General features: G+C 36.2%; 1 protein-coding gene across 2 annotated transcripts in view; it reads left to right on the top strand.

Moving 5' to 3' along the window:
* Positions 1–12,151, top strand: part of ABCD3 (ATP binding cassette subfamily D member 3) — an 80,191-nt gene that overhangs the window by 42,557 nt on the left and 25,483 nt on the right. For both annotated transcript variants that reach the window (XM_046013898.1, XM_046013908.1), the window contains 5 exons: positions 1,858–1,927; positions 3,268–3,365; positions 3,723–3,846; positions 7,152–7,208; positions 9,584–9,726. In XM_046013898.1, the coding sequence (XP_045869854.1) occupies positions 1,858–1,927; positions 3,268–3,365; positions 3,723–3,846; positions 7,152–7,208; positions 9,584–9,726 (492 nt within the window). The remainder of the gene's footprint in view (positions 1–1,857; positions 1,928–3,267; positions 3,366–3,722; positions 3,847–7,151; positions 7,209–9,583; positions 9,727–12,151) is intronic.

Below are 12,151 nucleotides of genomic sequence, written 5' to 3'. Positions count from 1 at the left end.
GCGGAATAATAAGCAGAAATAAAGCTTTATTCAAGAAACCATTTTTTAAATTTATAGCTGCCACTCCAATGGTAAACCGTTGCTGAATGATAGCATGTGCTTCACCAAGCTTTATAATCTTGTGTGTTTCACAGCTTGGGCAGCACTAAAGCACTGGTTTTATGTGAAGTTTGGTTCAAACAATTTTAATCTAAACCTCTAAACTTTTTGTACCGTCTTAAGTGCTCTTGTTTTTAATATTCTGATTTCTAGAAACATCATTTTTATGTGGTTCAGTTTTAGGTATTTTCTAGTCAACTTAAACTTTAAAAACAATTGTTTAGAAGTTCTATCAAAATTGGACTACAGATTTTTCTATCTGTCTAAAGTAGCATTTCCCAAACTATGATCCAAGGAATGCCAGCCATGACAGAGGAAATGATACCTGCTATAAAGCCCTTTCAGAGAGTTTGAATGTACAAGTTTTATGTTAAGATCTTTGAGGTCTTTGAAAAAGACGTTTGTTAGTTTTGTTTAACCCAGGTTTTCTCAAACTTATTTGACCATGCATCTTTTTTTGCTCTAAAACACCCACTAACATTACTTGGCATTATTCCCTATTCCCTCATAAAAATCAGATTATTTCCATATCATATACCATATCTTTTTTTCTATGTGGAGCTAGGTTTAAAACATTTAGCGCAATATTTTTCAAAATACATTTTACTGACACTCTTCGAAAAAAGAGTGTGTGATCAAATAAGTTATATCTTTTTTTTTAAATGATTTTATTTATTTATTTGACAGACAGAGATCACAAGTAGGCAGAGAGGCAGGCAGAGAGAGAGGAAGGGAAGCAGGCTCCCCGCTGAGCAGAGAGCCAGATGCAGGGCTAGATTCCAGGATCCTGGGATCATGACCTGAGCTGAAGGCAGAGGCTTTAACCCACTGAGCCACCCAGGTGCCTCAATTATATCTTTTTAAAGATCATAGATGTATGGTCCTCTGAGATTCTTTACTTATATGATATAATGGTTTTCAAAAAGTTGTAGAATTCTTAACTTTAAATAAGTTCTTAATGGATATTTTTAGAACAGGTAAATATGTAAAATACATTAAAAACGTGAAAGAGGAGTTGGTCTAGTTGAAGTGTGTTAACAGATCTGAAGCCTCTAGAGAACCATTCTGAGGGTCTGGGGAACCCCATTAGTCTACTCTCTGACCTGTGATTAGTTCTAGTGTCAGCAGATAAGGCTCCATGGGTCTAATCCCACTGCCGTCTGTTTGGGAAAATTTTTTTAGGATGCAGCCAGTCTCATTCTTGGCTGTTTTTCCTCTGCCATAGGAGAACACAGTAATTGGAACAGAGCTCTTCTGGCCCACAGGAGCTTAAAATATTTACTCTTGATCTTTTACAGTGAGAGTATGCTGATCTGTCATTGGGCTATCTCTGCCATTGGTTCATACAGATGGGAATCAGGGTATTAAAAATATTTGAAAACATACTAGTTTATTTCATCCATAATAACCCATTGCTGGCTCTATAAATTTGTTAGTTGTTTCACCATCTAAATTCCTTTTGTGGCAGCATAAGCCTTTCTTTAAATTACCATTTTTTATGAAGGAAAAGAACTAAGGAAATCGTTCTTATTTAATTTTGCCATTCATAGAGTGATGTTCAAGAAGTCTGTTTCAAATGTCAGATTTCAAAAGTTGGAAACCTGTTTCTGCAAGAAAATGTTTTTCGGCATCTTTTTTTCTTACTGAATCTTTTGAGTCAATAAAAACTTCCAAGAGTAATTTTAGAGCTTTACAGCTTTTCTTAGAGTTTGATATTGCTTCTTTTGCAACTAATGCATTGCATGTGGTGGTTTGCAGTGGTATCATTGGTCGTAGCAGGAAAGATTTCAAGAGATACTTATTCAACTTCATCGCCGCCATGCCTCTCGTAAGTGTAATTCTTTAAGAATCTTTACATAGGAATAAACTTGGATCTTCCTAAAATCTTCAGAGATTTTTGCTTCTTAAGTTTACTTTATAGATTTATGGTACTAAGTTCCTATCTCAAGTTTCATTTTATAACTTAGAGCAGAATTTTGCAATGTAAACCTTTATACTTGATAGTAAAAAAGGAATTAGGTTGGGTTTAGTTTCATGGTATACATATGTAGATGTGTCCATATGTGTTGTTTTGTTCTAACCTTTAGGCCAGGGTTTCTGTGATGTTTAGTAGCATCCCACTTAATGGCAGTAGTACCCCTCCCCCCAGTTTTAACAACCCCAAATGTCTCCAGGACATTGGCAAATGTCCTGAGGAGGTTAGGGCTTGGTTAGGCATGGTGGCAAAATCTCCCTGATTGGGAACCATTGCTTTAGGCCCTAAACTATTAGAGTAACTTGAACCACTGATGTAGTTTAATGAAATTAGAGTTTAATATCTGAATTTATTAAACATAAAGGTCAGTGTTTGGTTTAAATCATAAGTGATATTCTCAGCTTGGTTCTTTCTTTTTTTGCTACTACAAGAATTTTATTATTATAAATATGGGAATAAAAAACTCTATTTTAAACTCCAGCTAATTAGAGAATATGTCAGAAAATAAATAAAGCTTGAGGATACATGTACACGGCTTTTAGACTTTAGAAAAAGTTGAGATAAGAATTGTAGATGTCATTAAGAGTTGGAGATTTAGTGAACAACCATTGTTTTCTTGAGAAAATGTTTACGTAAATCTGAGTTTGGAACTATGGAAGACTTAATTTCAATATAATGATGGGAATGAGAAGTAAAGATGACTGTAGAAATTATGGTATTAGTTGGTATGAAATTTATAGGTTTTTTTTTTAACAAATGCAAATAGAATTCATTGTCTAAGGTCATAGTGCTTGTAGAAGGAAACAAGATACAAACATAAATGTCAGGACTCCTTTACACTGAATCCAAAGGGGACAGATTTTGCTTTTTGTTTGTTGACAAAAGAAGTGTCAAGATGCTTCTCGTAATTAATGTTATTAACATATTAAAAACCTGAGTTTCAAGTAGAGTTTTAATATATCAGCATAATAGAGCATTTAATAATCAGCATAATAACAGCAATTGCATTTGCTTTGGGATGTTCTCTTTGTATCTTTGCACATTCTGAGTAAAACAGAAGCGAATCATTATCAATTTGGACAATCAGTTACAAAAATCATAGGATTTGGGGACAGAGCCAATGCTAGAGCAATAAATAATAATTTTGTGAATGGAAATGTAGTAAAACAGTAATATGTGTTTGTTTGTTTCAGATCTCTGTAGTTAATAACTTCTTGAAGTTTGGGTTAAATGAGCTCAAACTATGCTTCCGAGTAAGACTAACTAAATACCTCTATGAGGAGTATCTCCAGTAAGTGATAACCTATTTTTATATTAAACATACTTGAATTGAATAGAAACGGTGATGATATTGAGATCTAGAAGTTTTTCTCTTGTATTGGATATGTTTTTCGAGGAAATTTTCTTAGACCCAGAAGCACATAGGAAAGACCTCAGCAATTTAATGACTTTAATCCTAGCTCCTCCATTAATTTGCAAGTCATCCTTCTCTGGTCTTGCTTCCTTATCTTTAAAGTAAGGACAATCTTTAAGGCCTCTTCCAGCTCCAGACCTTTCCATTTCTGTGAATTTGCCCTATGTGCTAGAATGTGAATTTTTTTGTTTTTAAAATCCCCAGTTTTCATGTCATTTCTTTCATCTGTTTCAGAGCTTTCACATATTATAAAATGGGAAATCTGGACAACAGAATAGCCAACCCAGACCAGCTACTTACACAAGACGTAGAAAAGTTTTGTAACAGTGTAGTTGATCTGTATTCAAATCTTAGTAAGGTAAGTTTTTCTATTTTCTTTTTAAAAATTGTGTTGATTTGTTGAGTTTTGAATCTTGGCATATTTATATAGAAGTGTTTTGATGGACATAACAGCATATAACTACTAAGTGCTTTTTTGCGAAAATTAGAATTGTTATAATAGCTTTAACTGTAGTTATTTAATTTTCTCTATTATTTTTGTGAGGTGCTTTGGCCAAGAACGAAGAATTTAGTGTGTCTTGTAAAGATTTTCTATGAATTTTGCAGGCTGATTTCAGTAAAAGAACAGAAATTTGGATTTTTGTCACTTGACCTGGGGACTTGTGGCAGTTGTTAGAAATCGACCATCAGTTTATGTTTCTAGTTCCACATGTGTAACACTAGGCTGGACTTCTTCCTGTTCATTTCCGTGCTTCAGTATCTCTAATTCTAATAGATCACTAGAGTAATGGTCAAAAAGTCTCCACAAGATACCAGTTGATTTCAGTTTTCTAATTACTATCCCCGCTCCATCCCAGAATATTGCCAGAGCTCTTGGGACTGAGGATCGGCCCTAACCAGGTTTCTTCCTGCCAGTTTCCTCAGTTTTTTTTTGTACTATCTTGTCTCACCACCCTTTACAGCTTTTGCTCTCATTAAGTCATTAAGTCTCATTAAGTCGTTGTCTTTGCCATTACCTCCTGCCTTTTCTGGGACCTGTACATCTACCCAGCATTTCCTCCTCTCTTCTTCTCAGAGGCCCTATTTCCTACCACTATCCAAATGGCTGCTCTTGGTCTGGGGTGAGAGCTTGTCTCAAAGTGGATCAGTTATAGTATCTTTGTTCCTGGCCACAGTTGATCCAGATACCCAGTCTGGGACAAAAGAACTCTACACAGGGGCCTGGGTCACATTGTAAGAAGAGGAATGCTCCTGCTTCAGCCATGTGGCTGGAGGGAGGACAGGCAATTCTTAGAAAAGTGCTATTGATCTGCAAGAGTTCCCCCACTCATGACAAGCCCATTAGTAGGATGCCTTTTCACATGCCACACTTTTTATTCAGCTTTCCAGAAGCCTTTGCTAACTGATTCCGTACTGTAGGAATTCTGACAACTATAAATTATTGATTAATTCATTACCGCATTTTGAAGTTTGTTGTATATGTTTGTGTAGGGGCAGGGGAGTGTATATACAAATATTTGTGTAATTCTGTACACACTGTTATGTACTACTTACATCTTGGCACTTGAGCAACTCTACAGCTCAGGTCTTGTCACATTGGCAATAGGGAAAAATATAATTGTAGTGGGCCCTGCGCTACAGTATTTTTACTGTTTTTAATATCTCATTGTTTGAACTGTGACTTAAGTGATGAGTCATTTTTGTCAACTTTTAAATGTACTTATATTTTACAAATATGTCTGTCTTCTTGATAATTTATAAGGCAAAAAAGAACAGGTTAATCCTTTTTTTTTTTTTTGACTTTCTTCTTTATTTTTTCCAGCAGAACAGTATTCATTGTTTTTCCACAACACCCAGTGCTCCATGCAATACGTGCCCTCCCTACTACCCACCACCTGGTTCCCCCAACCTCCCACCCCTGCCCCTTCAAAACCCTCAGGTTCTTTTTCAGAGTCCATAGTCTCTTATGGTTTGCCTCCCCTTCCAATTTCCCTCAACTTCCTTCTCCTCTCCATCTCCCAATGTCCTCCATGTCATTTGTTATGCTCCACAAATAAGTGAAACCATATGATACTTGACTCTCTCTGCTTGACTTATTTCACTCAGCATAATCACTTCCAGTCCCGTCCATGTTGCTACAAAAGTTGGGTATTCATTCTTTCTTTCTTTCTTTTTTTTTTTTTATAAACATATAATGTATTTTTATCCCCAGGGGTACAGGTCTGTGAATCACCAGGTTTACACACTTCACAGCACTCACCATAGCACATACCCTCCCCAATGTCCATAACCCCCTCCCCCTCTCCCAACCCCACCTCCCCCCAGCAACCCCCAGTTTGTTTTGTGAGATTAAGAGTCATTTATGGTTTGTCTCCCTCCCAATCCCATCTTGTTTCATAACCCCCCATGTTGCATCTCCACGTCCTCATATCAGGGAGATCATATGATAGTTGTCTTTCTCCGATTGACTTATTTCACTAAGCATGATACCCTCTAGTTCCATCCATGTCGTCGCAAATGGCAGGATTTCATTTCTTTTGATGGCTGCATAGTATTCCATTGTGTATATATACCACATCTTCTTTATCCATTCATCTGTTGATGGACATCTAGGTTCTTTCCATAGTTTGGCTATTGTAGACATTGCTGCTATAAACATTCGGGTGCACGTGCTCCTTCGGATCACTATGTTTGTATCTTTAGGGTAAATACCCAGTAGTGCAATTGCTGGGTCATAGGGTAGTTCTATTTTCAACATTTTGAGGAACCTCCATGCTGTTTTCCAGAGTGGTTGCACCAGCTTGCATTCCCACCAACAGTGTAGAAAGGTACCCCTTTCTCCGCATCCTCGTCAGTATCTGTCATTTCCTGACTTGTTAATTTTAGCCATTCTGACTGGTGTGAGGTGATATCTCATTGTGGTTTTGATTTGTATTTCCCTGATGCCGAGTGATGTGGAACACTTTTTCATGTGTGAACAGGTTAATCTTAATAGAAGTCAACAGAAAGGGATGGCTGTAGACTTAAAGTGAAAGAATATACTAGGGGTTTTTTTAAAAACACTTCAAAATAAACTTTTGATACGTCATTTGAGTTGTCTCCGTGTGTGAGGAGCAGTATATTAATGTCTTAGTTCTAGACACTTGAGTTTTATATCAGAAAATTACAGGCTCATTCAATTATTTCAACATATGGATATTGTGATAAGGTAGTAGAATTAAAGCAATATTACAAGCAGGAGGAGCCTTTCATTTTATAGGTATAGATACATAGAAACCTGGAAAGCTGGTACTAGATTTGAGGTTACAGTGCTTTTTATTCATTGTCTTTACACTGCATTGAGAAATTACTAAGTTCTAATGGTTAATTATCATAGTTGAACTACCTTAGTTGTTGGAAAATGGAAAATGTTTTTCCCACTTGATTGTCAGTAGCCTTTTATCATGCTATCTCTGTTTTAAGTTTCTTGAGAATAAGAACTGTTTATTTTATGTATTTGTTGGTCTGTATTCTGTTTTTATAGTACATTACATGTGGTGGGAACTCTGCATGTTGACAACTATATGTTAAATGTTAAATAGCATTTTATATTTATCATGTTTTATTAGCTGTCAATCTACACAATCTACTTCTTTTTAATTCTTTACCTTTTAATATTTACAGCCATTTTTAGACATAGTTTTGTATATCTTCAAGTTAACAAGTGCAATAGGAGCTCAGGTGAGTTTAACCTATCTTTTAAATTGCTGTAGTACTATGTTGTAAATAGCTGGATTGTAGAAATTTTTATGTATCTCAAAGAATGTGTTTTTACAACATGTACCTAATAAAGTCTAGTTATAAAATAATACTGTATTAGAGACTTAAAAAAGTACTCTAATTTGGTGTTTGAATTTTCCTTAAGTCATGTACTTGGAAAATTTTTGTGACATTAATAACGAGAAGTGCTTAAACATTGACATCATGTACTTACTACTGTGAAGTAATATCTAAAAAGAGATTTGGAGACAGCTATTTTAATATGAAACTTGAATGTTAAAATATGAGAAATACCTTGAAATATAATGTTTTTTTTTATATAATATGTAGTTTTATAATTATATAAATGGTTGACTATCTCCTGAGCCTTACCCTGTCTCTTTAGTATTTGTATTGGTAAGGGCGCCTGGACGGCTCAGTGGGTTAAGCCTCTGCCTTCGGCTCAGGTCATGATCTCAGGGTCCTGGGACCGAGTCCTGCACTGGGCTCTCTGCTCAGCAGAGAACCTGCTTCTCCCTCTCTCACTCTCTCTTTCTCTCTCTCTCTCTGCCTGCCTCTCTGCCTACTTGTGCTCTCTCTCTGTAAAATAAATAAATAAAATCTTAAAAAAAAAAAATTTGTGTTGGTAAGAATGACCTTTAAATTTTCTCTGAGTATTCTCGTTGAAATACAACTTTAATCATGTAATATGTGATGTCACTCTTACATATTTATTATAACAACCATGTAATAGTGTAGCTGTACTATGTATATATGTACATGTATATGCATACACATCTTATAGTTGATTAACATATAACTTATATAGTAGTTTTTGCTACTTTCCAGAACACTGGAGAAAGTAGGTTTTTATTTGAATTTTCTTGTCTACCGTCTTAACATGCTAACCTATGATCTGGGTTTAATCATTCTTGTAGCTTGTTTTTACTATAAGCAGATGAATAGGCCTAATCCCTTTTGTCTTTGTGCTGTAATATTTTTATGGTACTTATTACATTTTTATAATACCTAAATATCTCTCCATGTATTCCTGTTATCTGATTCTGCATTTCTCAAAGGTAAAAACTATGTTTTAGTTCTCTCCTTTGCCCATTCTTGCACTGACTGTTGAAATACATTTGAATCAATCATATTTAATTTAAAAATACTGAATACAAATCATAGTCCACACATGTTGTACTAGGTAGTGGGAAAAAAAAGGTGAGTGAGGTATAGTTCCAGCTAAAGAAGGTTTACAGTCTAGTGAAAGAATAGGTATTCAGTTTTAATGCAGAATGATGAGTGACAGACGTTTGATCAACATATTTAGTGTCCAGAAGAATTGGAGGTGATATTTGAGTTGCTCTGAGGAGGATGAGTAGGTGTCCATTGGATATGTCAGGCTTGCTAGGCACAATACTGGCTTCCTTAAATGGCATGTTTAGGAAATAGTTTATTCAGTATGGCAGAGTATAGTATATAGATGGGAATGAGGAAAGTGCCTGTGATAAGTTTGGAAGGTAAGCTTAAAGCTTTCCTCTTGGGTTGGTCAGTGGGTGATGAGGTTACTCACCAAGTTAGAAGGTATGGCAGCTACAAGCAAGGTGTAGGAGAAGGGAAAGCCAGGTAGAGCTTGTTTGGGGGACTTTAGCTTGACACCCTACAGAGTAGTGAGCTAAGTACTCTGTATAGTACTTGGTACTTAACTTGGAAATACTATCTTGGATTTTTAAGAGTGATTGGAGTAGAGATAAAAAGGAGGAAAGATCAAAGGAAGAAATCTCAGGGAATATTAACATTCTAAGAGAAGGTCTGAGAGTGTCTGTGGAATATTAAGGGAATATCAGGTAGAGTTCCATCAGAAGAGTTTCAGATCCATAAGAAGAGTGAGGATGCAATTAGGAGTTTTTATTTTTATTTATTAATTTCTTTTAAAGATTTCATTTACTTAATTAGACAGAAAGAGGGAGAGGGAAAGAGCGCAAGCAGGGGGAGCGGCAGGCAGAACTGAGCAGGAAGCCTGATGTGGAGCTCGATCCTAGGACCCCTTGGGATCATGACCTGAGCCAAAGGCAGACACTCAACAGACTAGTCTAGGCCACCCAAGCGCCCACAATTAGGAGTTTTTTAGGTAAGCAAATTCAGAAGAGCTGGGGATGAGATGCATGTTGGAAGAGGAACAGAATAGATGAGTAGTTAAACGTGTGAATGCCCAATGTGTGTTTTCCCAAAAAAGAAATAATTAAGGGGGGAAATTAGCCAAGTCACTGCAGTTATTTATAGAAATTGTGCATGTTGCATCTGGTGAATTATTATGATATCCTTGAACATTGTATATTCTCTTCCAATAATAATAGGGCCCAACAAGTATGATGGCCTACTTGATTATTTCCGGGCTACTCCTAACTCGACTTAGAAGACCCATTGGTAAGATGACAATAACTGAGCAAAAGTATGAGGGAGAGTATAGGTTCGTTAATTCCCGGCTCATCACAAACAGGTAAGAAGAAATGTGTTAAATTTAGCTGTACTAAAACTGTTTTTATGGATATTGATGTCATATAAGTTAACTCCAAAAAGTCTGGGAGACACTGTTACAAAATTGTTTGTTTATTTACCTCTTTTGAATAATGCATTATTAAAAAATACCAGTTTTATAAAGTAGTAATCTAATCCTCAACATTTCTCTTTTTAATTGTGTAGTATCCCTGGTTCACCTCTTCATCTCTTTTATTGACTAATTTTCTGTTAATTTCACTTTAAACACACTCAAAATACATTCAAATTCAAGTTTACTTATAATATTTCTTCAAAGAAAATTCTTTCTCAGTTTATCCACAAATACTTTTATTTTGAGACTGTGTATGCTCAGTAACTCAATCTTCCTGCATATGTGTCTATCTATTTTCCTGATAGTTTCCAAAATAGGAAGAAAAAGTATTAGGCTTTGGAGCCAGCCTGACTAGTTTCACAATCTGCCTCCCTGTCTTATCAATTATATATTATATGACTTCTGGCAAGTTAGTTATAGCTTTACTTTTCTTGTTTATAATAGAGAATATAGGACTATCATAAGCATTAAATATGAAATACATACAAAGCTTCCACCCTAAGTTTTGATATGTAGTAGGTACTCGGTAAATTTTCTCATGTATTGATCTGTAAACTTTAAGTCATTTTGAGGGTCCTAATCTTTATGTAGACCCTAAAGCATTTACAGAATTACTTAGATTACTTTTTTTAACAGTTCCTTCTTCCTTTGTTTCCTTATATTGCTAAAATGGTACCAGTTTTAAATAGAATTCTGTGCCCTAGGGAGGCAGAGGAATAGCTTGTTGGTTAAGTGGAGAGGTGATCTGCCAAGGTATCACCTAGAATGCTTTCTTTTGCAAGAAACAGAAAACCCTGATTCAGGTAGCAATAACAATAAGGACATTTACCACTTGACATAAGAACTCTTAAGGTAGCCCCATTCTATGTACAACATGATCAGGGCTCTGGTCCTTTGATGTTCTCTTGGCTCAGCCCTCCTTTGTATGTTGCTGCTTTCCTCAGCCTAATTTTTCTCATGATCACAAGATGGCAAAAGCAGTTTCAGATCTCACCAGCCGTCCTCCTCTGTAAAAAGCCCAGAAATAAAAACAGGCCATTTCTTCAGGAGAGCAGGGAAAGTTTCCCAGAAGCCCCACCCTTGACTTTGTTTCACCTCTCTTTGGCCAGAATGATCACTTGCCCATGCCTGAAGCAATCACAGCCAAGTGATTGGCTTAGACCAAATGGAACTCATCATTCTTTATAGATGGGGTTGAGGCCATTCCTAAACCCTTTGGTGCATAGAAAGGGATAAATGGGTAACTAAGAAAAGTGGAGTTCTCTTACGTGAGAAGGCTGTAGAAGAGAAACAGTGATGGATAGGCAGCCATAGTATTCTCGGTTATTTTTTCCCTTTCAGGTTTTAGATTGGGGCTAAAATGAGAAGGAAGTAGAATGCGCTTCTCATCTTCCATAGGCTTAAACATGCAGAGGGGGTAAAAGGAAGTAAGAAAAGAAATATAGGTATAGAATTATTTGTTAAACCGGAATTGTGATACCCTGGGTCTCTGTTATTGTGTCAAGGAAATGGTGAAACACAGGTCAAACATGATTCATCTTTATACAAAGTTAATTTTGTTTGAAAGGGTTGAGGTAAGAGCTACCTTGTTTTTGTAATGGAAAAGATGCAGATATATTTTGGAGTAGAATATAAAATTCACATACATTTTTAAGGGGAAAAAAAAGACTTTGAAGATTGGGGGTTTATCGAAGGCTTTTTAAGTGTACCCTATAGACTCCTGGGCAAATCTTTACTTTTCTCTGCTGTAAGTTATTTTTTTGGAAGTTTTTTACATTGTACTGAATTGGGAGTGGAATGACTAGACTTTAGAGTCAGATATGAGTTATAGTCTTAGCTGCTTGACTTGCTAGCTATAAGACTTTGACAGACTTTTCTGAACTACAGTGTCTTCATCTGTAAGAATGCCCCTTTTCTTCTAGTCACAATTCTTGTGGCCCTTATGGACCCATTCAGGCCAGCTCAAGAAAAGGGGGGTTGTTGTGAGGATATGGTGAGATTCCCAGCATAAGAACGACTGTGCAGCCGGGCCTCCTGGAAGCTGGCTGTGTGAAGTCATTTGTACTTGGTTTGCTTTTCTGTCTTTCAAAGACTTTATGTCATGGCATCACTCCAAAGCTTCTATTAGCTGTTGTTTTCTCCTCTCCCTTCTGTAGGGTCTATATTCCATTTGTAATCTATAATGGCTGTCCCAGCCCTCCTTCCTATACATCATAGCAACCTCCTTCTTATTTCTTATTAAAGAAATTAAATTAATTTTCTGAGAACTTGCCCAGCACATCTTTTCCAGCTATATATGGCATATGCAGCATGT

Source organism: Meles meles, chromosome 1 (assembly GCF_922984935.1).
Source record: "Meles meles chromosome 1, mMelMel3.1 paternal haplotype, whole genome shotgun sequence".
In the NCBI taxonomy this organism is placed as follows: Eukaryota; Metazoa; Chordata; class Mammalia; order Carnivora; family Mustelidae; genus Meles; species Meles meles.
Note: the sequence above shows the minus strand (reverse complement) of the source record. Positions and strands in the feature narration are given on the sequence as shown.